Source organism: Chiroxiphia lanceolata, chromosome 1 (assembly GCF_009829145.1).
Source record: "Chiroxiphia lanceolata isolate bChiLan1 chromosome 1, bChiLan1.pri, whole genome shotgun sequence".
In the NCBI taxonomy this organism is placed as follows: Eukaryota; Metazoa; Chordata; class Aves; order Passeriformes; family Pipridae; genus Chiroxiphia; species Chiroxiphia lanceolata.
This window is the reverse complement of record NC_045637.1, coordinates 127,094,217-127,122,131: the sequence shown is the minus strand read 5'-3', so window position 1 is coordinate 127,122,131 and position 27,915 is coordinate 127,094,217. Positions and strand designations below refer to the sequence as shown.

The window sequence follows — 27,915 nt, the reverse complement described above, 5'->3', positions numbered from 1 at the left end:
CAGCACCAGGTATCACTAAGATAAATGCATGATCCATGTTTTGCAGGGAGAAGTACCAAATGATTGTTTTGGATCATGAAACCTAGAATTTTTTACACCTGCAGAATACATTTAGATTAAAACTCATAAGTCTCCCCAAAATGAGGCATTCGGGTAGAAATACTTGAACTAATTACAATGTCCTTATACAGGAATTGCTTAAGTGTCTTCCACCACTCAAATGCTGGTGGATCAAGTTTTAGTTCAATGAATTGATAAAGTCCTGGTAATACAAAAGGCAGCATTATTTTTTCAGTAGCAGGTTCAGCATGAGAAATGTAGAGGCACTGAAGTTACAGGGGTGAAAACAGACAACATCTACTCTAAAAATCAATCTAAAAATTAAGGAATCTTTTCCAAATCATGATGCAATTTAAAAACGTTCAGGATGGAAGGTTTTATTCATCATTTTCTGTCACCAGCCTTTGCATCAGCAATCAGAGAAAAAAAAAATCTACAAGTATCTGCACACCTAGATATACACAAACACTTCCTCCGAGAAAATAGCTAACTAAAATTTGTTAAGTTTAATTTCTTATACCTCCCTTGACAAAAACCAACCAGAGAATTAGATTTGGCCCCACCAGATCATGTCTAAGTGGAATTATTACAAACATAGAGAAAAAAAATCTTAAGCAAACAGCTTCCTTTCCACAACTTTGGTTTTTAGATCTATGACAACATCTAATGCATTTTGTGAGACCAGATGTCAACAGCCTGTCTAGGCGATGTGTAACTTTTTATACAGCAGAACAGGAAAACAAAGGCTCATACATTCAGTTCTGAATTGAAATTCCACATGGAGCTGATCTTTTGAGCATACTTTAAAATCATGTATTTGCTTTTATTAACCCCAGTAACTGTAAAATATATATTAAACATCACTCTCTTTTGAATTCAACAAAAGACAGCAGTATTTTCTTTCTCTCTTACTCCTTTTGTTGGTAATCTTACTGCAAAAATGTCTGTGTTGCTTTTTCTCCCCCACCCCATCTCCTGCCTGTAAAATTGAAGTTGGACAAACACTGCACGGCTGAAGTGACATATTTGAATGGAATTCAGACCAACCAGTTCCTGTTTATGTTTCTGATTTGAGAATGTAGCCTTCTCATTCACTATACATTAGAAACACACCAAGGCCATAAATGGTGTCAGGTTGCAGGCAGGCAGGGCCAAGCAGCATTAATCATTACTTTAAGGCAACTGGCAAAGGCAGCAGCTGAGGGAACACTACACCCTTCAGCTTCACATAAATGGACATTCCAGGGTTTGGCGTGTGTGGGTTGGCTTTTTTTTTTTTTCCCTTCAGCATCCATTTTATGAATGAAACTTCAGGCTGCACAGAGTCCATTCATATAAAAGCTATGCTCACAGTGCTCAGTCTCTCGGGATCAATCGGTCTTGGGCAAGGCTGATGTGATTGGTTTAAGGCAGGCTTCAGCCTTCCATTACTGATTTAAAATGCAGCCTGTGTCCATTTGACCTGCGTTAATGCACAAAGAGTAAATCCAGACTGCGCTCTCAATCCTCAAATCAAATCATTAGCCAGTGCCACTTACTGTAACTGTAGATTTACAGGATATTTATCCATTTCTTTGAAAAACAGGGACTGCAGGACAATTTTTCAGATCATATTGTCTGCTTTGAAAGCAAAAATACATGTACAGTCTCCTGCCTATACACTCCCATTAACCTGGTATTCAGGTTTTCCTTTGTCCATGAAGGACATTACAAAATGAATTCTATTCTAACTACAGATTTATTTCGGACAGAATTAGTGAATAGAGAAAATCAGCTAGATTGGAAGTAAGTAAAAAGTTAAAATTCTGCCTTTCATAGCAAAGTTCTGAAGTCCAGGTTTTCCAAGTTCCCCCCTCAGAAGCTCTTATTGTCTACGATCATACCATCCAACAGCAGATTTGTTTACATATTTTTAGAGCAAGTACAAAGTGCAGTGCAGCTTAACTACCGAACAAAATCCATACTCATTCACTGAAGCAGCACAGCAAAGACAAGCTCCTGAAACACAAGGATGAAATATTTTAAACCACAGGGAAAACTGCAAATCTAAGAATGAGGAGGGGAGACTTCTTAAACTGAAGAGCAAAATCCCATCCCTTCTCCCTTCTTGCCTTTATGCTATCCAGATTTTCATTCAGAACAATTGTACCTCTGCGTAAAAGGATTTTTTTAAGGCCATAAGGAGATGCAGTTTTGTGATGTGTATACTAAAGCACCATATCCAGGAAAAGGATGGAGTAAGTTCTGTTTCACAGAGCATTTTATAAAACTGTGTTCAAAAATACTGCAAATTTTTGCAGCCTGACACAACAACAGTAACAAAAAGAAAAGGAAAGGAAACCCAGAGAAAATTAGAGGAAAAGATTATGCAGCTGGAGGATTTATAAACAAGATCCAAGATCTCAACGAGCCACACTGACAGAGCATCCATGCAAACCATCTAGAGAGATTTAGAGGTGGTACGTTAATATCAACAAATTGTTTATGAAGAGGTGTAGCTATGAGCAAGGGAGTGGAACTGATCAAAGAGAAAATTTAGGCTTATGATCAAGAAATATTTCTTCACTGTGAAGTGTATTTGTCTGTGAAATAAACTCCTAGGGGAAAAATTATAGTAATAATACTTAGCACTCACACAGCTCTTTATGTTTACAGAGCACTGTACAAAAATTAACCAGTATAATCAAAGACAGTAGTAGAAGCACCATGAGTTGTGTCACTTTAAATGCTGCATTGGTCAATGCACTAGACAATATGCTGGAAAAAGCAAACCTGCACTGACTCTGACTGACGGCTAAGATTTCCTTTTTCTCTTCGTATTAACATCTCCAAATGTCTAAACTTTGCCTTCAAAAGTACAATAGAATATCCAATTGTTGTTTAAAAAAGAAATGGAAAAAAGAAAGGCAATCTGCAAAAATATATACTCTAAAGAAATAATTCTTTTTTCCCCTTGAAATTTCAATTCAACGCTTTCCCTTATGCTATTCTGCAAACTTCCAAATTTAAGAATATTTCAGCTGACGCCTAGAAAAGAATGTGCTATAGGGACCTTTTCCCACATAAATATGCATTGACTTGCTTTCAAGAAACACCACATCATGTATCTGAAAGGACTTATGCATTTTATTCTGTTCCCGATCATTAGAATGCTAACAACATTCCATATAAGAGCAAACTTAGGAAGTTAATGTGTCACAATTAAAAACTTCCTGCACAAACCTGATACAACGCCTTTGCTGCAAATGAATTATGATACAGCCTTTTGCTTTGGCACTCTTGCCTTGAGTGCACAGGTCAAAACTGTTTGGGGAAGGGAGAGCCATGCTGTAAACAGCTTTGCAGGTGGAGGCCCTGCTTCATTTGTTACAGGGGCTGGAAGTTGTGTACTTAATGAAGCAGAAGTTCTCAAGAAAGGAAAAGATAATACATCTGAACGGTCAATTTTAGGGCCCAACAAAGCCCATTCAACCCCCAACGAGGTTTTCCAAAGTAGCCACATTATTTCTGCCAGATTTTTGGTATTATGCACTTCTTATTTTTATTGTGCCTACACTGAGATCCTAATCTGATGTTCCCGTACTTCTTCACCTAGAAATACAAAGAAAGTCCCTAGCAGCTATGCTTTGAACACATGTAGTACATAATGTTCTTTAAAAATTATCCAGGTCTAACTGGGTACCCAAAATAAACAGGTATATATATCTGATGTGTCTCTCTGCCTACGCTTGTCTCTCAACAGAGGGGCAGTTTCCCATCCATTCTCACATGCCAACACAAGGTATTTATTGCTTGTGAGGCTTCAAGAATACAGGGATGAGCTTTTCAGAAAGTTAGACATGGAGGCTAATAATTTTGTCTGTAGAGTTTGTTCTTTAAGTGATGTGACTAGTACCTTGGATGAAAATTTTGCGACAGGGAGAGAATCCAAATTTTCTAAGGTCCATTCAAGCTTATTAATCGTGAGGTTACTGTGAAAGGAAACTGTGAGAACAATTCTGCTAATGCCTCTAACCTGCCTGGGAAATACTGAATCTATCTAGATTTCAACACAAAAATTCCTGGCTATCAGTAAGAAGCATATGCAAGCCATAATTCCTCCTCTACTTATCTCTAGCACCACTGTATGACAAATTTCAGTTTCCAAAGACACGCTCACAAAAATTTCCCAACCAAAATAACTATTTTAAGTTGGCAAAACAAAACGTGAGACGTAAATTTAATAATTTGTCATTTTAAAACTTCAGTACTAATTCATACACACATAGCTAAAGTCATATCTTAGTATATTTGCACACACTACATTATGTAGGAAGGATCAAGCCTGTGAAAATCCTGCTTAAAAATAAAGCCCAGAATAGACTAAGTACATCAAATTTGGCATTTTTATTTAAGTACCTGAATACATTACCGAATTCTAGAAGTGCTAGTTGTACAGGAATGCCCACTATTAGGCCTTGTAAACAAAGATTTTGGGAAGCTTTTTGGAGTATATTCATTAATGATGCAAAATCTTAATACATCCTTGGCTGCATCTTTGTGCATAAAGTTGCTAGATATACTACCAAGTACTAAATATATCCAACTGTCAGCCATGAAAAAAACCCCCACCAACTGTGGCAGAAAATGTCTGATTGAACATACATGATGCACTTTGACTTCTAGAAGTGTGGATGGATAAGGAAGAGACTCGACTCTGTTGACATTTTTCTTTATCCATTATCTCAAACATTCTGCAATAGAAATTACATACCTGCAATTACAATTACAACTAATTGATCTGCCATTTCCCATGTCATAATTAATGTCATGTTTTAATAGAGTTTTCATTCACCAGCTTCCCTCAAAATATAAAAGAATAGTGCACAAAAACAACAAACTTTTATGAGGCTCTTTCAAAAACATCCCAAAAGGAACATCCTGGTGCATTACAATGAACTTTTTAAATACGTTTCTATATTTTTATCTGAGCTGCAATAAAATACCATGCAAAAAAAGACTTTTCACCACGGCATTCCTCATCCCTGAACATCCATAGGTGAAAAATGAAATCAATGATTCAGTGTCAAATACATTATGTTTCCTAAGGGGTTATTTAATGTACTCTTAGCAAGGATGGAAAATGATGGTTCCTAGAGAACAGATGGTAACAAGACAAAATATCAACAGACCACAGTTGTTGACTGCAATTTATGGAGTGTACAGATGTGTCAACTTAAATGCAGTGATTCTGAGGCCAATAAAAGTACTTCCTGATACCAACAGATTAATTTTTCATGACCACTTGTTACACAGCTATTACATTTTTAAAAACTAATCATTCATCTACAGAAGAAACAACAATTTTGCTTGAACATCATTACTATAAAGTGGAATTGTTGTTCTTGATGGCACAAAAAAACCAGGCATGACAGGAGTGGATAAAAGTTTGTACATCTTCCTTTCAGAATTAAATTTATTGGTTTTCTTCCATAAAGAATATTCCAAAGAAAGATGAATGTAGCAGCCAACCCAGATTTAAAGTAACAGTATGCAATAAGAAGATCCTACTTCCAAGCCAAATATGAAGCACATTTTGACTTTAATTTAGCAGAACGAGTAACAATGCTTGTGAAGGTTGCAAGGGACTGGCAGTGCCTGAAATTCCAGTCCCCCATTTATTATCCACTGCCACATTAACTAGGCAGTCTCTCCCATGTTGCTCTGTAAGATTAGAGATACACAACTGTCAAAGCCATATATCTCAGATCCTTCATCAATGAATGAGTTGAGTTCTAGATCTGATCCTTGTAATGTGAATTCCTTTTTGTCCTGTCTTACATTTAAACTTGGAGAAGTATTTTAGCCCTGATCCCTTTCCTGCATAAGCCTAACTCAAATTTACCTAAGGACTGGTTCTTTGCTTGTCAAGATTAAGAAAGCAAAAAGCATCTCTACTTTCCAAATTCCCCTGTTCTAAAATCAAGATCAACTCTATAACAAGCACTTTACATTAATGCTAATACAAAATACCCCACGAAATAATGTTAAATTAGCTACAGAAAAGACAATAAAAACTACACTGTATCAAGTTGCAAGATAGTTTGTCAGGAGCTAAAATTTCAAAGGAGACTTCAACTCAGCTGCCATGTAGCCTTTGGGAAATAAACTGCAAAAGCATCTTGCCAGAGGCTGAACCAGCAGGAGAGCCCTGGGTGTACAGCAGCACCCAAAACAAGAGGGAGTCAGACAAAAGTCAGACAGGGGCACCCATTCCCACTGCACAACTCAGCATGCATGTGTACAAAAGCAATCTATCCTCCTCCAGAAACATGGCTGGGACACGCCGAAATCCCTCCTTTTCAACACTGTGGCATATGTGAATCAGGACAGAGGCAGAAACTGAAGAGGAGCTGCAGAAATCACACTAAAACTGAAAAACATGTTTTGATCACATTGTCTTGGGTCCATACCAATCAACTATTTACCTCACCTAGCCCACTTCTATGTGTTTTAATTTCTCCATACTAGTTTTGTAGCTTCCTTCTTTCCAGCTTTCTTCTCCTTGTTACTTGGTACTCATCACTAAACTCATTTTTTGCGTCCCTAATTCTCTCTCTTTTCCCAAGCATAATATAAATATTACGTTTAAATCGTGTCAAACATTTACAATGTTATTCTCTTGATTTATTTTTCTATCCTTTCTATTGCTTATCTTTTCTATTTTGATCAGAAGTTATTGAAAGCAGGCTCTGCCACTGCCTTCCTCTGTTTTGTACTGTCTGTAGAGCAATAAGGCTCCATTCCAGTTGCCTTATAAGCGCAATCACAATAAACATTATTAATAGCAACAGTGTATTCTCTACATCAGCAACCTGGCATCACAGATTATGTACCTCCACAAAACACAGCAGTATGCACAAACTGAGAAGCTGACACCAATTTGGCCGATTCTTCTCCCTCATTGGTTTTATAGCTGTATAAACCCCACTTCAGTGGAGTTCGTCCTGATTTAAAGTAAAGCAAGCAAGAGGAGAAAGAGTCCTCTCTTTCTGGCAGACAAATCAAAGAGCTTGTAAAATGAAGCACACAAATTCAGAGGTCAGAGACAAGATAGTACAGAACAAGTTCCCTCTTAACAAAGCTCAGTTTTGTACCCTTGACTTTCTTCTCCAGCTTCTTTAACCTGTGCACTTTCTGGACATAAGAGTTCTAGAAAATGAAATCCTTTAAAGAGCAAGCAATGGTGGCACAAGTCACATGGCACTACGTAGCAGTCTTACTACTTTTTAAGCTAGCTCAGACATAATTTGTGAGACTTAAGCATCAAAAGAGCAATTTTCAAGTCATACAACCAAAATATCAATAGCACTGGCTTGGACTCATTTATTCCTTTACTATGCAGAACTAAAGGAGAGTCTCACCTACCTGAATCATATGCAAAATCCCTAGGTTCCTGTTTAATCATCAGAGGAGGGGGGAAATTTTGACTGGCTGCACTGCCAACCATAGCGTTGTGTTCATAAACTGGATCGTGGTACTCCTGCTTAAAACCTTGAGGCGGGAAAGGGATGTTTGGTTCAGACATCTGGCGCTGATATATTGGACGTCCTTCCCTTGGCATTGGAGGCAAAGGTGGGAAAGAATTGCACGGTTCAGAGAGCTGGCGGCGAAATCTAGGACACAAGTTAGAAAGGTCATGTAAAGGCTTTGAGCTACATTTCATTTCCCAAATGGTCATTATTAGTGGCTGCAACACTTTCTCAGTAATGAACATTTTGCTTATGATCATGCTAAATGCTCCCATCAGGATCACTTGCATGGCAGAACAGCAACAAGCAAAGAAAGAAGAATCCCACCTATTAATACCAGCTCTAAGACCTGTTCCCACCACATCCTCTTTGCTTTCATTATCTTCTCTCAACAGAAGAGACAAACAGGAAATGTACCAGCTGCAAAATAGTAGAAAGACTGACATTCTACCACAATAACATGAAGGAGGCGTAGGTAGAGTTTTCTGCTCTTTCACAAGTGTTACCAACATATTGCTGGTACTCTAATTTATTCTTACCCATTTTACTGTTACACAGAAACCATTCCTGACCACAATAAACACATTTTGAATAGAGTATTGTCTGCTCTAACATTTGGAAACATTCCAGGGTAAAAGTCCACTGTTCTGTCCTCTCAGGGATAGTGCCACGAGAGATCTAGCTGGCAAGGTTGGCACTGCACTTCAGCTGTAATGGAAAGGGAACGTCCCAGGAAGAGGAAAGGGTACAAATTTTTGCCAAGAGAAAGAATTACCCTCCTGCCTTAACTTTTTCCCTTAGTCATTTATATATGAAAGTAGTAATCCATACAAGCCACACTGCCATTCACTACTTCCAAATGCTCTTCCGTAGACATAAATTCAGACAATTCAGTTTTAAATTAACTTCATTTACATGCAATGAAATGAAGAACCTGTGCTTGTTGTTTCTTCCCTAAATCCCATCTACCCTACCAAAAAGGCCTGAATGTAATCACTTGGATATCTGCAGGTTCAGAAGCATACAGAAGAATACAGGGATGCTATTTTCCCACCATGCCCTGATGAACCTCATGAAGTCTTCTTGCAGATTACCACAGTAGTAACCACCACCGTAGTAATACTGTGTCTGCACTAACCAACAGCAGAGCAACATTCTTGCAAGAAACTGCTTACTACTCCTGTTATAGCATATTGTAAACAAGATACACTTAAAATAATTAAAAAAAAAGTAACCTGTGCCTTTCTCTGGAAGCTTCTCACTGTCACACTGAAAAAAAATGAAGATCTTATCATTCCTGAGTTTTCTGGACTTTGAATTTGAACCAACTTTGGTTCATGCAAGCGAAACCAGACTTTTAGAAAAACTCTGTGAGTGAGGAACAATGCAGGGGTTTGATTGCATAAGCAATACAACCCTTGGCTATCAACTCATAGGTAGTATATGTTTCTGAAACAATTTAAACTCTACTACCATCTGTCATAATACTGTTGTAACTTGGTCTGACAAATGTTTGCTCTCATAGTTTAATTACAAATACTGTGGAAATTACAGAGATAGAAACTGTTACAATGTCGTAGTGGAGACAAAATTTATTTTCTAAATGTTGCTGTAAATAATATAATTTTTGCAGTAGAAGGAGTACTGCACTGCAACATTGGGTTTTGCAATTCCACCTACACCTGCAGAAAATAAACTTAGAAACTCAAATGTATTATGAAACAGTTAGGCTGACTGGCACTGCATTCATTTCCCTCTTTTCCTTTTTTCATTAGCCAAAAAAAGAAGCAGAAATTATCATTAAGAACTGTCAAGGAGTGAATCAGAAAATTGCAACTTGAAGATAAAATAAGAAACAGGCTCACTCACAAAGCCTCAAAGGAAGTTAATAATACTTGTTGTACTGGAAGCTTTGTATGGAATCAAGCCATTTGTTTATACAAGTGGATTTGTTTCCTGTTGGTACTTGTTAGGACCACTTATCATTCATACATTCATGCTCTGTATGAAGATGTATGGGCTATATGGACTAGATACTAATGCTATCTTATGCCACCAATACATGTTCCAAAGAAATGTGCCCTGAGTTATAGATTCACATATGAATTCACATAGGTAAGTCATTTGTTTAAGTGACATTTTCTAAATACACTCATTGTAGTAGCATATCACCCTGTAAATCAGGAAGATTTGAATTTCATGAAAATATAAATCTTGTGTTTGCTTCAAACACAAGATTCAAAATAAATAAGAAAATGGGGGAAAATACCTTCCACTGCAATTGTACTTTTAAAAAAAAAGGAGAAAAATAATTTATTTTTTTTTTCTTGAGTCAGCAATTTTGGACTTCACAAGAACACGTGATGTTCTATTACAGAAGGGAAGCATTTGTGCAAAATGCCCTAAAGAACGTGAATATCAAAGACAGGGGTGGGGTGGGGTGGAGTAAAGCAGAAATCTTGTAAAGAGCCTATAAAGCTTGTGCAAGGGCAAGTGTTATGGGTACAGAAATTACACTACGATGTATGCAAATATCTACAAATACTCAAGTTAGGGCTGACATACAGGTTCCGTATTCTCTTTACAAGTTGCTTCAAAAAACAAGATTTTCTGTCATCTGAAAAATCTTACTACTGCTCACTCCACATAACCTATTTAGCTTCTGGAGATTTCAGTCTCCTGTCAGCTTGACGTTGGTGTATACACAGAAACACATTTATCCATCATCCTGTAATCAAAACTGCTGCCTGGCTTCACTGGAGGCCTGCATGCTTAGACCACAGTCTACAGCCGAAGAGATGATGGTGACTATGGCAGCTGAAGGGGTCTATTCAGTGTTTCTTCACCTCCAGAAGAGCTTGTAGAGAACCTTGGGTGGTATTTAAAGCTATCTCAGCAGAGCACAAAACAGCAACCTTAGCAACCTCCTTCAGATGTGATCTGCACAAATCCCTGGAGATAACAGCCTTTATTAGAGCAGAAGCATGCAAATCACACTCCCAACAACTGATTTTCTTTTCAAGTCTTTCTTAATTTGATAATGTTTAAAAGGTAAGTTGAGTTTCTCACCATATATGTACATATCTTTACACACCGCTGGAATTTTAAATGTTCAAGAGCAATCACACAACAGAGCAGACAAAAACAGGTTCATGCAATGAAGTTAGGATAAATTATATAAGAGACTTGTAGCCACAACTGAAACAGCTGCATGGGTCCCTCACATGTTTCATGTTTTACCTGTGGTCCATAGGGAAGCTGTTGTCTTGAATGGACTGGGATGGAGGGAGATGGGTAGGGAAAACCCGGTCAGGTTTAGGAGTCTGAGCTGAGTTTGGGGAGGCATGGTGCAGCGGTGACACAGGAGTGCTGGATGGCGTCGGTGGGTTGGAGGGCCTCATTCCCACTTGTGGTTTCTGATCATAGGCACTATTAGTAAGGCAAGGGAAAAGCAAGTCAGGTTATTGCTTCAGAATAAAAACAACCAAAAAACAACATAGCATCTACATCCAGAAAAAATCCCCCCAAGTGTAACATTTATAAGCTTTTCATTATAATTAACTTATTAACCAGTATGGAGCAGAGGAATTCTCTACTTTACACTGAGAAGAGCACACAACAAATCATGCTTGAGACAAGTGTTTCAGCACAGCATTTTCTTCTCTGGGGCAAAGAAATGTATTTTTAAAAGATTCAGTCTTACAGTGACATTCTAACAGGAGGTATACAAAAAGTAGAAGCACCTGGACCAGAGCACAGAGAGCTGGCACCGCCTGCCAAGACTTTTTTTTTTAAAGCTTGCACAAAACACAAAGTGAGACAGTAAAACAATACAGCTAGAGGGAAGGGATCTGACCTAGAAAAACAATGGTATGTTGGCTTAGCTACCCACACTAGGATGTCAGCAGCCTCTACCGACAGGGTTTTTTTACTCCTCTCTCTCAAAAATAAACTGCTGGTCCTACAAATACACAGATGATATTTTTAAAGGTGTCTCAAACCGGTAAAGGACTTGAGAACACTTCGATCATCCCTCTTTCTAAACAGGAAAAATGCAGACATTAGGCATATAATAAGCACAAGCTTGCATCATTTCCTATGTCAGGTTCTCTAGTGCCCATCAGATCCATCAGTGGATTAATCTGAGTTTTAAACCAAAATCACTCCTTTATGACTGGCAGAAGTGCCAGTCTTTTTCTTTTTTTTTTTCCCTCTTCATATCCAGAAAGTTAAATGTAAACGCTTTAAGTGCTAACAGTTTTGGTAGTATGTCAGTAAGAAATCCTTCACTGCTGACACTAAAGGAAAGAGTGACATGAAAATGCAACCAAAAGAAAGTCAATAAAGAATGAAGAAGTAACAAGCCCCTCCAGCACTTACATATAAAAAAAGCTTCTAATATCTATGCCTATAAAATAAGACAACTTGCTTTTGAATAAATACCAAAGATGCAGAGCCTAATGAAATACTGTTTGGAATTGTAATGACTCGTGAATATACACATGCAACATGTGCAAAACTTGTCAAATACCTAATGTGTTGCTCAGACCTGACAGTCTCTCGCCTGTTACACAGTTCTCTCTATCCTAATATGCCTAATGCATTTTGAAAGTACTTTCACTACAACTTGCAGAAAACAAGACACTCCTTCCTTCTATTTCACGCTTGCACCCTGGGTTTTTAAACTCTGGCTATGTCCCACGGAGGAGGAATGGAGAATATGCATTTTGATGAAAAACACTGCTTTAAAATGATTATGTAAGTGTTTGATACAACTGTAAACAAATCCATCAGTGTTCATCAGCTAAATGCATTATCTCATCAGTCTGTTATCTGCTGAAGAGGTAAGTTTTATAAGATCTCTATTATGGTTTTATTACTCTTTAGTCATTCCTCATTCAAATCAGCAGTTCTCACTGCAAACATGCTCCTGAATTGCTTTACCTGACATTGTACAGGCACTTTTCCCCATAACTGAACTTGAATGGCTGCTCTTGACTGCAAGTGGAGCCAAGTTCCGAACATGGGCTATGGGGTTCCTTCTTGATTTTCACAGGGAGACCATGAAAAGCCACTGGAAAGAGAAAGAAAATGTAATTAAAACCCAAGTACAATATTAACAATTAGCTCTCTCAAATAAGCTAGACACTTCTAATTAAACACATAATTAATTAAACCATTGTAATACTAAAAACAATATAGGAAATAAACATTTCAAATATTTCTTTGGGTGTCAACTGAAAAACAGATATCAGAGATCCTTTGCATTGGCTATTTTCACTTTTACTGTTTAATAGAATGATGGCCAGCATCCCATCTCATTAGCAGGAAAATAACAGCCCACTTATATTTGGCTTAACTACTGTAAATGTTGTCAGAGGCAAAATACTTCCCAGGCACCAAATGTTTCTAAGTAATATCAGTGAGGTAGCTTTTAGCTATAAATGCAATCATAGTTCACTTTAAAAAATGCCACACAAGTGACTACAAAATAAATTTCTCATATATCAGCATCAAATATAAGATCAGGAATCTTTTTTGTCTCACAAAATGCCTGAAAATTTGCAGTGGAACTCTTGAGAGTGGATGATTACATGTGCCTTTAATTATAAGTAACATCTGAAAAAATTTTCAGAAGAAATGGCTTCAGTAATTTTTCTTAGAAATACACAAGTCAAAATCCTGGTTTCATCAAAGTCAGTAGTAGATGTGATAGAGACACAAATTGAAAAAAAATTAATCATATTTTTTAAAAGTTAAAAAAAAAATCCAGAGGGGATGTGACAGAAATTCAGCATTAATTAGAAGCACAAGTTGGTCTGTATTAATAAAGAGGCCAAAGGTAAAGACAAGGTTAACCAGCAAATTAGTTTTAGCCAGACAACTTTCCTTCTCTCATATCCAACCTTAACCAAAATTAAAGCAGAAGAAAATTCAAAGTTCACCTGACATTGACAAACCTAAGTGGCTACGAGGACAAAGGACTAAAAGACAGATATGTAAGAGCCTGAAAACACACATGTTAAGTTTTAAATAAAATGAGGTTGAAAATAAATTTTTGAACTCTGAGATGCCTAGAATTCGGAGATCAATTTTATCACTGATTTTTGATGTTGTCACCAAAACACCATAGCTTGAACATCACATTCTAGACTGACACAGACACTTGCATCTCCATGAAAACTCAGTTCCTGACAGAGAATCTCGGCACAAAATCAGGCCATTATTATATACTGTCAAGTAGCATCTTGCCCTTTTCTCTCGCACCTGAACTTAGGAAGGACAATTTATTACAGACTGTATATTTTCTGATACTAATGCACCTGCATACACATGCCTGTGTCCGGTGGGGAGATAAATGAAACACTGTGTAAGAAGTGAGCATCAGAATCAATAAATTCTGGCATTGTAAGATCTGGATTCCAGACTCTTGTCATGGGTTTTCTCATGGTTGGGCAATGTTCACAGAACTCATTCCCAAACACACGCTCTCATATCCTATTATATGACAGCTTCTACTACTGCCTTTCAGCTGAGAGATCTGCAACGTAACACTGTTATTTTGACACATATTTTCATAAAACTTACAAGAATTCTCTCTAAAACTGCTATTCAGCTATTATATTTGGTGGATAGTAACGAGTTATGTGGAAAGATGAGAAAGGAGAAGCAGACAGTAAAACAGGTATGCAAATGCATACTCACACCACAGTAACTTAGGAAACAGAGATGAGAAGTGATGAACATCACAAGAAAAGAATTCTTCCTGAATAAAACTGAATTTCCACTAAAAAAAAGACCACATGGACTTCTTGAAAAAATATTCTCAAATATGGAAAAATATGGCAAAATACAGCCCAGTCAGCTTTCCACTGTAATCGCAAAGCAGGCTGACTTCCAGTAGTTTGTTCCAGGACGTTGCTAGTGAACTTTTACTGCTGACTCTCCTTTGCATGTCTTGGTCAAATAACATACACCACACATTTAATGTGTATGGTGGGCTCCACAACTCTGGGACAGTGGTTCTGATGCAAAGGTAGGCAATCTTTTTGACTTGAATCAGAAAATTAAAACACAAATGCAATAAGACTCTTTTTTAAGGCCAGTATCACATATTTGCACAAAGGCCACATGTTGCTCTATTTTTTTATTTTTATTTTTTTTATTTTTACTTTGCTACTTCCTCAGAGTTAATCTGTTATGAAAAATTACTTCCCTTATTTATTTTTAAATAACGGGAGTACAGAGACTCCCACACCACAGCCCTGTGCGGAGAACTGGCTGGGTATTTCATCACAGCGCTGAGAGCCTGAACGTCTGCTAACAGGCAGTTTTCCAGCTCACTGGCACAGGCACAAGTGAAAGCAGCACATTCATTTTGTGCAATTTGCTTTACCTTCCCACATGGAGTTGGTGCATGTAAAAGGCTGTTAAGTACTAAATTATTCCTTATCAAATCACCATCATCTGGAGTCATGATCAACACTAATTAAATTACTTTCACTGAACACGGCTCCAGCCTGCTGCCTCTACTGCGAGGTACGTTTTATTTTGCTTACTGTACAGTCCTAGCAAGGTACAGGGTACAGTGCTAGAAGGCATCAGTGCTGTAGTTTTAATTAGAGTTTACCTCACCTTTCTCCCAGCTTTATAAGCGAGGGTAAAGTGTATCAAATCAAGTAGGTTAACACCTTCATTTCATTTAGGGAAAGCATTACAGTCCAAAGTGATTTTATATTAGATCTTTATCTTTACTACGGCCAGAAAGATAATGTAGCTGTAAAATTTAAAGCCTTCCTCGGGCAGTCCCCTGACACAGTCACCAAGCTAAGCTTTATCTGTAACTCCTTAAGTGTACACTTTTAGAGGCAAAAAGGAAAAAAAAGATAGCCTGATAAAAATACTTACTGCATTTTTGGGGGTCTTTCTTGAAGGCTACTCAACCTTTCAAACAATCTTAAGTGTGGCTGAAGATGACAGACTTATTCCAACAATAAAATTTCAAATGTTCAAAGTAGTTCTTGTATCATCACTGAAAACCCTCCAACCGTCACTTTTCATTTTAGTGTGACGTTCATTCTACAGTGCATCTATTAAAGCAGATTTTAAACATACACTGTTTTGCTAAACTGGATTTTATATTATGTTTTCAATACACTTTCTTTTAAGGAGAGCAGTGTTGCTTATTTATACAATCTAATCTTAGTGCAGCATACCAAGCTACCAACACATTCAAATTAACAAAATGACATTTTAAACAACCAGCTCCTCATCACTTCTTTCTTCCTGATAGCAAATTCATTTTACTTAAACTCAGAACAGAGTCTCAACCCTATTAAAGTAAGGGCACTCTGCCTTACTAATGATCTTATTAAGAAGTGACCAAAGGCCAAGATTTCATCCCGAGTGATTACTTACAGATAACTACCTCCAAACTTGAAAGGCAAACAATCTTACAACGTGTATTTAGATGAATGGCTTCAACACCTCAGCTACTGGGGAAAGTCAGGCTTATCAGTATCAGAAAGGACTCGACCCACAGACCCTGTCTGGAGTTCCTCTGAAGCCAACACCCAGATATAAGGCAAGCAGAAGGACTGCTACCATCTGTAGCAAATTCATGAAGGTATAATACATTACTGCATGCATATTTTCTTTGTATAAATATATCTATATCTGGATAGTAAAAGGGCTTGAATATTACACATAATGTGCTGTTGTACAGACCTATATTTTATACAAAGCAATGATTTCATCACGAAGTAAACTTACATAGAACATGTAAAAACACAGGGTGAAACTTGCTACCCTTCCTTTAGCAGTGTTGTTCTCCATTGCTATCTGTCAACTGCCTAATCCCAAAACATTTTGTTCATAACAACATCCAGTTTAAGACTTAAATGAAGAATAATTTTTTTAAGAACTCTAAAATTAAAGGAGGAATTGGTTTGTCTCAGAGGAATCTGATATGTGTACCTTCTAGCCTGAGAAACAGGAAAGGTACCACTTTTGTACAGACAGAACTGAATATTTTACGTGAAATTGCAAGTAATTTCTCCTTTCAACAAAAAGTTATTTTATAAATTTCAAACTTCAGACTCCTGCCCAGAACACAAAGTAAAATCTGATTTTATATTCTGAAGAAGAATGGATTTAAACATATTTTTAAAAGCCATGAAATGGTACTGGTAATTCAATGACATTGGCTAATGACAATCTTGATTCCAGTGACCAAAGAGACAAAGATGTCTTATTATCAACATTTGTAGATCAAGAGCATTTCCTATATGGCATAAAATCAATTGACAGCAGCTGATTTTATACCACACCTTGCTTGTGCTAGTGAACTCTGATGTATCCTAGGTAATACTAAATTTGTGAATGTAGTAGAATTACCTGCAGTGAAAAGGAAGTAACTGGGAAGTCACAAAAAGTCATAGCCTAAACATGCTGTTTCTGAACTGCTTTTCACATTCATGCTGTCAAATCACCCTCTAAACCTAATATTGTAAATAAACTCATTCTTATCATCAATTGGCACATTAATATGCAATGTAAGTTTTGAGAGATTTCTTGAATACATTTGCATATAGGGGATTTGATTTTTTTCAACAGCAAGATGAAGAGACAGGAGATGTAAAAATACTGAAGCTAATACCAATACAACTCCAGGTGCTAGACTGACTGAGGTGACCCAAGATAGTACTTGGTAAAATTTCAACAGCAAGAAGAGAAGGCCCCTGTACTGATAAAGCCAACACTGTCACACTTTAAATCTATCTCTCAATATACACTGAAATACAGCAGGCATTTCAGATACATCAGAGTCTCTCCAAGATTCTTTTCCAGTGCATTTACCTCTGGCAAGCCCTCCCCTTCCCCCAACACACAAAAATCCATTACTAAAGGGTCTAATCTCAGCTATCAGCACAGAGTGCCTTTTATGGAGCCATTAAACCATTTCTCTTGTTTACAGTGCCTGAAGAAAGATGTGAATTATGTCTGTGACAAAGCAGGCGATAACATTTCTAAACTGCTATCAAAATGCAAACTGAAATACACTTAAGGACAGGGACCCTAATTCGTGTTTTTGCAATTTTCCTCACTCGCTATAACTTAACAGCACTCACCTGATGATTCAAACAAATTATTTATGCTGTAAGTACAACAGGTAGTCATTAATAAGAAAAAAAATCTACTTTCAAATGAACAAATTATTGAACGGTTTGTCAAGGAGTGTAAAATGCTAGTTTACCTCTTTGGTGATAGCAATGACCCAGGTGCCCTTATCAGCAGACATTTTTAAAAAATCCAAACACAACATTGTGGGTTCATATGAGGCCTTAAATGCTCTATTTTTGCAAGAGTTACTTAATGTTCGATCCATACGTTCAGTATAGGTATTTGCATATCTGATGCCATGAACTAAATTTCTAGATAACCTTCTATTTGGAAATGCCAGGCTTTATATGTATTTTCTGAAGAGGTTTCAAAAATGTGCATTTAATTTATGAAGCAACAGCCTTCTGCATTTATTGATTATTTATTTCCAGATCATTATGATTTGAGCTTTAGACCTTTGTAGGAAGCTGCACTCTGAATTTCAACAACAGGCATCTGATCAAAGACATCTAGATGCCAAAGCAGTCCTCTTTCCATTTCATTCCACTATATATTACAGTAAGAAATTTTACATGTAACTTTGGGATGCTCAGGAGAAATAGCTGACCATTCGTTCATACTCCGGAGGTTATTGCTGCTGCAGCTGAAGGTGGCATGCAGCCTAGTTTACTAACAAAAACTGAAATAAAAACATCAAGTTGGAGAAGTAACAGATGAAGAGAGATAGCAGGATGGAAAGACAGTAAAGCTGGTAACCAAGTCTTTTCAACTAAACTGTTCCCAATGATTTTGAATTACAATCCTACACATACAGATGACTGCAACAGCTGAAGACAGAAGCATGGATGCTGCAGGCATAGACAAGATCTGCAATTGTTTTCACCCTAGTCGATCTCTTGTCTAGATAATAGGAAAAAAACCTTTTGTTTCTGACCACTACAACAGCTGCAAAAATGAGCAACACTTGAAGACTGCAGACTGATTTAAAAGTGGCTGAACAGATTACATCTACAAAGACTCCACCAAGTTCTTCAACCATTTGATCTATCAAAGTCAACTCTATCAGATCTTAGCTGAGCTCCAGTCAACTGGATTTCATTTAGGTCCTGCTCTCTGCCAGATATCGGAAGAAGCTGGTGACAAACTGGATATCTGACACACAGATATGTACCATCACTGTGGTTTCAGAGACTATCCTGGCAATTTATATAAAAACTGAACATAGACAAGAGACCTGAGCTTTCACTGTCATTTCTGTCAAGTACCATTCTGAAGAAGTGCATGATCTTGATATTATTTTCCATTTTATGTTTGCCTCTAGAAAACTAGCACTCCTTTAAGATGCAGAATTCAGCCCTAAGGACAACTGGTCTCTATCTAGACTCACCAAGTGGTGACCATCCACCTGAAACAGTCTGTATGTGTGTGTTTGGATATGTGTGTGTGTGCACACTGAGTCAAATGAAAGTAAGCATACTGAATGTCCAAGCATGCCTCTGCAATGACACATTACATTGGTGAAAATATGTGTAATACAGTAGTAAAGGGCAGAAAGCATTTTCCTCTTCCAGTGAATATGTACAACTGGGGAGAAAATGGGGAAGCATCATGCAGAAGAAAGGAACAACACATAAATGTGTGAAAATGCATGCAATAAAAAGCTAGTTCTTTCTAGCAGACTGACTCTAAGTCCACAGAAGGAAATCTCAGGATAGCTCTGCCACTCCTTGTGTCAGTGCTCTTTCCCAGAAAGCAGAACTTCATGACTGGGCAGTACTTGGCAAACCTGCTATATATGATTCCAGCAATTCAGTCTTTGCCTTGGCTTCAGATCAGATCCTTCCAGCCCCTACCAGCTCAATAGATAGAAACAGCATGGGACCTCATTTTTTGGAAGCTAGTTCTGAACGATGAGCCCAAGCACCAGCTTTCAAAGCCAACTGGCAAGAATAGAATATGTGGGCACGATGGATCTATTTGAGAACCTTGTTTAACAAAAAGAAAATACCAGCTTTGAAGTAATCTGTCACCTTTACTGGAAAATATGCAACTACAAATGCACTTTAATAACATTTAGAACTCGTGCTACAAAATAAAGCAAATTGCTTATTTTCTCTTCCAGACTAAAGCATACAATTCTGTGCATGTCAATTAAAGGTCTACTTGAATACTTCATCACACAAATGCTACATAATAGTATAGTCTTTACAATCCTCAGTGGGTGGGGAGGCATAGGAGGCGGGGGGTGAAGAATAAGGCAGCCCAAAATTGTGGGATTTTGTACTCAAAGTCTACATGGACTGTTCTCAGATGACATGTCATAAGAAGTAAAAAAATTGATTCTGAATTTGAATTAGGAAAAAGTAGCAAGCAGGTGAAAATGAACTGCAGCAAAAAGCTGGAATTTATTATTGTTTACTACCACAGAGTTTCAAGATGGAAAATAACAGCACATTTTCCTACAGTTGATATTAGGAAATTCTGGACCTTAAGATCTACAGTAATGCATCCACCTTAACAAGCATTGTTTGTTAAAATAACTGTCTCTTGCTTTGGAGCAAGAGATGTTTTTTTCTTTCCTATTTTTTTAAGCATTACGGATTAATGACTAAAAGACAAAAAAAAGGATTAATGAAAATCAGTTTTAAATTAATTGAATCACCTGTTCATCTCTATATTATTTTAATTGTGTATGTCCACCATAATTTTTCCCTATCTTTACTATGATCTGGCATTAACATAAAGCCTTTGAGAATAGCAGCTGAGGCCAAAAAAAGGTTGAAGTAGAAAACAGAGAAGGGTTCACATCACTATCCATAAAGCAGGTTAATATGAGGGCATTTGTACAGTATATGCCATTTCCCTAAAGGACAGCTTATCTGACTCCTAAACATGATGTTCCTGCTCCTGTTCAGCAAAGAAATTCTTATAAATGCTTCTTTATAAAAGAAAATAAATGTCACTCTTTAAATGAACTGTGTTTTTCTAAAGCTTGCGTGCTAAGACACTAAAAGATTTTGCCAATATAGCTATTTCTGGGCAGCTAACCCAAGACTCCCCTGCCATGACAGATGCAGCCTCCCTGAGAGGTGGAGGGGTTCCCAGTCAGTGTGGGAGAGGAAGCACAATATTAGAGGTTGCACCCATACAGCTTAATAATTGGTTCACTGCTATAAATCCCCTTTTTAGTCAAGATATCCCTCATTTGCTTGTCTGTGCAGTTGCAATTTTTGAAATGCTCATTAAAGTTACTGAGGGTACACCTGCAGCTTTCTAACACTGGGAAGTGCTGAAGGCACCACTGAGATAATTCAGATATTTGTAGCCACTTGGCTTCTCATTTAAAAAGACCATGCCGGTTGAAAATTGAAGTCTACAAGTGTATTCAGTAGAGCAAAAATTAAAAAGCCCTCTCAAAAGGGTAAGCCACCTGACTGGGGAGTGGGGGGAGTAACTTCCAGTAAACACCAATAAAAGATAACCTATTAAGTAAACCCAAAGATAGAGCAATTTCAAGGCAAACTTTTCTAGAGGCTGCTAGTTAATACCTAGTTAGGACTCTGCAGGTCCTTTGGCCTAAACTGACACTGCTAACTGGCTGAACTGCTATATGGAATTAGAACACTGTCTCTACTCTGGTACCCCCAAGCAAAAAAACATCTGGGCACTATTTCGGTTAGTTGATCCCTCTTCCCCTCCACCCCAAAAGATTTCCACGTGCCAGATAACAATTGTCTAGAAGGTATTTTCATACAGCAAGAGCTGCAGTTACCGACAGTTCCTTAGTCTCCAAGAGCAGCAATCTCACAGAAATGCTGTCACAGGCACCGTTTTATTCCAATTTATGTCCCCTTCCTGTAGTGCTCTCCTTCCTTTCCAGACAGTTACCTGTCCGGCTGTAGGAGACTCACAGCTGCAGGCAGCGGAGTGGAAAGTGCTTCCAGGGGGTCTCTACCTCCCAGCAAGTACCTCCAGGGCAAAAGTGAACCTGCTGACAAATACCACTGACACTGGATAACTCTGAGAAGAATACAAGGAAATTTGCAGAACATTGGTGGGAGGGAGAAAGGGAGGATTAAGCTAGGAGGAGTGAACTGACTCACTTTGATGTCTGAGGGGAGTAGGTGAGGCAGGACGAAGAGTTCTCCCTCTCCCCCTGCCTCCAAAATAAACAGCGGCTTAGTGCTCTCTGGAGCAGGAAGCGGTAACCTAATAAAATTAAACCAGCTGAGTTCTGTAGCAATTGAACTAAAACACGTGGATAGCTGAAGATGATTACAAGGAGGGAAGAAAAAAAAAATATCTAAAGCATTTTTAATCCCTCTATACTGGATCTGCAACCTCCAGGACCCCACAGAGAAACAGGGCTGCTCTTCACCTGCATTAGCTTTCCCTGTTAAAATCCTGAGAGGAAATCAGGGGCATTTGTTTCTGCTGTTACTGATAATGTATCTGGCTCCAAAGGCTCCCAGGCAGGGTGCAAGGAGAGGCAATCCACCTTTAGAGCTCCGGCTAAAGAGCAAGATCTTAATGTAAGAACAAGCCTCGGAGAAAACTTAAATTGTATTCCTACCTGGGAATTATCAATAAAGTTAAATGCAAAGAGAAGAGCTGGCCACTAAATCAGGGTCTGTGTGCTTTTCTGAGGACAGGATTTCCATTTGCAGCAATTTCCAAAATTTAATTTAAATTCTAAGAGGTAATGGCTAAGCACTATGTAACTTCCATTACTAAAATATCCAATAATATCCCATCATTTTACACACACACATACACACACACATACATACACACTTTCCACTTCAGGTAAATCTGCAGTTTGAGGGTTTGGGGTCTGGATTTTAATAGGTTTTGTAAAATCGGAATTATGAAGAAAACTTTGGAAATTATAACAAGTATTTTTGCTAGAAGTAAAAACAAACTTTAAAATAAGCCATTTTGTATTCCTTCTATTTATTATTTTAAAGGTATCGTCAACTTCATATTTAGGGAACATGCCCACAGCAGAAAACAAACAGGAACTGATTCTGCCTCATTTCCCCTCTTACGGAAAAGTTTCAAGTTACATCAATCTAATTATTATCTTATTGTTGTTCTTTTCTGATGTATTCACACAAAGAGCTAACAGCCAGCTATAGATGAGAAGGTTACTGATCTTATACTTGCAGCTGGACAAAATGTGAATGAAACTGGATTTAATCACTGGTTCTGCCATAACCCAAATGACTGGTGTCAGAAGGTGAAGTCTAGTTTGTAGTAGCTCAGTCTTAAAAGCTCAGTTTGCATCCCTCTAAAAATAGGAATATACTCATAATAAAAGAGCATCATAATAAAAAATTATCCTTAAGGATAATCATGCCTGTCTGTCAGTTTGCTACTCAAGAATATGCAAAAGCATAGAAGCTAATAAATAATGAAATGTACTACACACTGAGCACTCTCTAGCATGAATTAAACAACTAATTTAAAAGATTATTTACAATTTGTTTTTATTCTAGCAACTCTCAATGACAGTAAGTAAAAGGACCAAAATTGCATTTTGAGATTATTTTTAATTTTATTTTGCCTTTAACAATAAAAATATGTATACATTCATAAAACAAGTATAAACTAACTCAGCATAGCTAATGGGATGTTTGTTTACATCTTGCGAAGAGAGAAACTGTCACCACTCTAAATACATGTGTCCTTCATGCTTCAATGTTCAATTTTCACAAATGCTCACCAGTAAGGCAACTCTGACACACCTAGTTTACAGATCATTAAAGCAAGGCTGAAATCTAAATCTTTAGTTCACTACCAAAAACCCCCGCAAAACTGCAGTCTCCACTGGAAAAGGTGTGGGCCATTGAAATAAGTCAACAGTAAAATTCAGCTCACAACTTTTATCACTGATTCAACAGGGAAACAAAGAAGCCATTGTCAGAAGTGGTTAGTCTGGGAACATAAAGTCAGGACTTATTTAAATAGGTCGATTTTCAAAGACTCTTAGCAAAGTGCTCTTTCTGGAGCCGGTGGAATTCTGACCACCTGCAACCAGGTGCTGGTTCTCAACACGGATATTTAAGGCTTCTGCTGCTACTTGAAGCATTTACTGTATATGAGACTTGCAACTGAATGTACATTACCAATAAACATGCTGCACAGCACATGCTTTCTGAAGCCAAGTGTTCCTGAAGTTTTATGATTATTTTACATGGTGGGTATATTTCCTATATGCATATGTATATATGGAGATATATATGTGTGTATATATATATACATATACAGAATATGTATATATACACACTGAGTATACACTGCGTATACAGACTTGTATTAAACCAGTTCCCAAATCTAATCTCAAATCCTTGAAACTCTTTGTCTTTACTGAATACTGACACTTTAAAAAGTCCCTGTTGTCTCCACTTCCCTTAGTGCTTTGGTCATGAGAAATTTTATTAACAGATGGTTAATAAGGAAACATTGCATTCAGTTTCAGCATGAAGACAGAGTATTAAAAAAGAATTAAACTGTTTATCTTTTTTAGGTATACATTAGAAGCAGAAAGGAAACAACATCTGAGCAAGGAGGATCAAATTAGGAAGACTGGGAATTGTTTTTGCACACACAATTTTTCAAATGTACTTAATGACAACTCATAATATATAAATTTAAAGACAAAAACCTGGCCAGTCAGTAACCTTCCTCTTCAGTGACTGCAGGACTCCGCAGTAAATGTCATTGCTAAAAAATATTTCACTACATTAACTTACTGGCAACCACACTTGCTGAATAAGTTCATAAACAGCCACAGGAAAAAAAGACAAACAGAAATAAAGCTGCTAATGATTCACTCTTTTCTAGCATGCATAATCCTCAGCTTATAGAACAAATAGATACGTAAGAATATATTCTTTACCAAGACAGTTCACTTCTCTATTTACCTCATCAAGGTCAAACTATAATCCAGGAACAGGGAAGAGTAATGTATTGAAGACAAGGAGAAATGAAGAATAATTGAAAGGAAAAAAAAAAAGAGTCCCTTCTTAGGGAAAAGACGAGCACATGCCCTGAAAAAGTAATCAGTTTTCCATTTACCAGTTTAAACTAGGTTTAGATCATCCCTAGAAAAAACACTGATGAATTCTAAAACTTAAAAAATTAGCAATCATTTGTGCATATTTATCAGATTATAAATGACTTCACTGTGATTACTTCCTAGTACTGAAATGCACATGACCAAATCAAAATGACTTAGCACCTGAAACAAGGACTATTTTTCCTCTATGCTTACAGAGGACAGTGATATTGGTCCTACTGGACAGGAATGTGTCACAGACTCCTCAAAGCTTAACTGAGGTTTACAGGACTGTCACTCTCTCCTCTTTTTTTAACCTGCTATACCCCTTGAAAACTTCATGGCACTCCATGGGAGAGCCTGATGTCTATCTTCAGTTGCTGAGGCAGCAAGCAGAAGACAAAAAAATTATACAAACTCTAAAAACATTTGAACTAAAGAAACATATATAATAAATAGAAATAGATGGACTCTACTTGCAGACTGCCTTATTTTACATCATTCCAGAGCTCATGGATTTTCAAATCATTATTTAGACTACTACTGAAATACAAAACTCATTTTGTGAAAACACTGCATGGAAAGGAGTTCTAGGAGAATAACAGTTTTGTGTCAAAACAAACACCCTACAGTCTGCCTTATTTGGTTTCCATGTGACAACACAGCTGAAAGAAGTTTCTGCATACTTTAACACAACTGGAACTGAAAAGATCTAATACATACACATACTTCTGATGAAATTAACTGAACAACTACCTGTTTAAAAACTAAGTAACTGCAGTGTTAAGAAAATACTGTGACTAAAAGTTACAATGTCAGGATCACCAGTATTTCCACAGATGGGACCATCACAGAAGGAAGGAGGGGAGGCTTCCTCAGAGAGGAAATTGAAGGCTTTTTCAAAACTGAAAATTCAACATTTTAAATAAAATATGTTTAATGTTTTTGTTTTTATGTAAACAGACCTTAGGAAGTGATCTGACAGCCTTAAGAAATTACCATTTGAAAGAAAAAAGTCTACATGCTTCATCTTTGATCTAGGAGAGAGATTTATCACAGGACAGGATGACTGAAGTTTATTCATTAGCTGATAACCTCCACATGCAATCCAAGCCTTTAATCTGCAATAAAAAAGCAGCAAACGAGGATGGGGCTCTGTGGAAACTAAGTCAGCTTGGCTGAGCAAGGACACGCTGATGGAAGGCCATAGGGGAGACGGGGGAAAAAACCCCACAAGCCAGATTGCTGGTGACCATCAGGTTCACAGTGGTCCTGTACAGTTAAATGATGTCTGCATAAGGTGTCTGCTGTGTCTGCTGTCTCTGCGGATGCCCAGAGATACCTTTCCATTAGCAATAAAACTCACATGCATGCTGGGCACTATGAAAGAAAGCTTTCACACTTTAAAAGTTTTAAAAATCAGAAGGTATGTACTTGATGGGGTCTTCTAATTTGATTCACCGTGCTATTGCCACCACCAGTATTTACAAAATCGCTGAGCCACTACCACTATTACAACCCAGGACAAAGGAAAACCTGAAGTCCTTCCACCTTCAAAGCTGGAAATACAAGCAGGAACGCAAATAAACAGAAATTGCTTATTAAAATCACAAAAAACCCATGAATTCTCTACTGTTAAGATCAGAAGTCCGAGGCATTACAACCAACACTCTGCCTCTTGGTAAAACTTTTTCAATAATTAAATCTTGCAATTATGGAAAAAGACGCGACTATAGCACATTTAAATATTTCCAAAAATACTCTAGAAGAAGAAGGAGAAAAAAAAAAATCCATATTAACACAGGCTAATGCCCAGCAATGAACCACAAAATGAGCCCACAAAGTTCTCTAAAAAGACAAAAATTCGTAATTTCTTTTGAATGTGAATTAGAAAAACAAAAAAGACAGAGAGAGAAAAAAGAAAGTTAACAGCTGGTAACAGTTTCAGTCCTGCTTTAACAAAGGAAGCAAGTGCTCAGTGACACAATGAAAGAAGGGAGGCTATCTAAGGCAACTACGAAGGGAGATAAGGTGGTCAGCATCGACTCCTCAGTCTGACCTCTCCAGCTCTTACAACAGCAATTGCACCGGACTGTCTTTGTAAAATGCTTTTGAGATCTCTAGATAAGTGATCATTAAGAAAGCTGTGTATCTCACAGCACAGTGATACATGCATTTCTGTACCTACTTCAAACCAGAAACAAAGATGTTAAGCAACATGCCCAAGGTCATGCAAAGCTAAAGGCAGGAACAAACCACAAAACCCCGACTCTCACAGCCCTTAAGAAAGAATCCATCACAGTCGGGCATGCACTAAAATAAATAACTAAATCTCTCTGTATTTGACAACATCTGACCTATGGAAGGAAGTAGTTTCAAGACAAGTGGCAAGAAACAAAACACAGCTGCAGCAGAGAGCCCTACCAGGGAATAGCTCAGCACCAAGAATAAGTAACAACACCTCGTAGGATATTTGTCGGACTCCCTGCCGCAGCACCACACTTGCAGAGCTACACTCAAAGAAAAGGTGATTGCAGACACAGAGACTCTAAAAAAGGCAAAATTTGGGGGGGGGGGGGGGGGGGGGGGGGGAGAACCAAAACACCACAAAAAAAACCCCAACAAACACAAACATAAAAAGACCCCCAAAAAACTAACCTGAAAACACACTAGTGTGTGCAACTCGCCACACACACACCCCCAAAATGCTACCAACTGCAATTTCTAGGACACTGTGCACTACCAAGACATAACTACCAGCTGCCTATGTAGTGAATCATCATGTTAAAAAATGTCAGTTTTTTTGGTCCACTAAAATTTTCTCTGGGAGCTGTAAAATTAAACTATTCTGCATCAAAATCAAAAACAAATCCCTTAAATAGATCTCCTTTTGACTTCAGGCCTGTCAGAACTTATAGTATTCTGATGTTTTCTACTTAGTTTTAATTATGTGGGCTTTTTCCTCCAAAATACGTTAAATTAAGTGAAAATTAACCTCTATCAATTGCTCATCAGCTCTTGCTATACTAAAGCAAACAGGAAATGCTCTTCTAGGTCTGAAATTCACCTTTGAAATTTAAATCACAGAAAGGAAGAGAAAGAAAGTAAAACAAACATAGCATTTTTCACCTGGTAGTGCAAAAAAAAAAAAAATCATTATTT

At 37.6% G+C, this 27,915-nt stretch overlaps 1 protein-coding gene across 6 annotated transcripts in view; it reads right to left on the bottom strand.

Annotated features, from left to right (window-relative positions):
- The window catches only part of ETV1 (ETS variant transcription factor 1), a 65,755-nt gene that overhangs the window by 19,710 nt on the left and 18,130 nt on the right, over positions 1-27,915 (bottom strand). For 5 of the 6 annotated variants that reach the window (XM_032696933.1, XM_032696951.1, XM_032696941.1 and 2 more), the window contains 3 exons: positions 12,516-12,645; positions 10,812-11,000; positions 7,468-7,715 (listed from right to left, as the gene is read on the bottom strand). In XM_032696933.1, the coding sequence (XP_032552824.1) occupies positions 7,468-7,715; positions 10,812-11,000; positions 12,516-12,645 (567 nt within the window). Of the gene's footprint in view, positions 1-7,467; positions 7,716-10,811; positions 11,001-12,515; positions 12,646-14,276; positions 14,400-27,915 lie in introns of those variants that run through there. The other variant, XM_032696973.1, reaches the window with a different exon arrangement.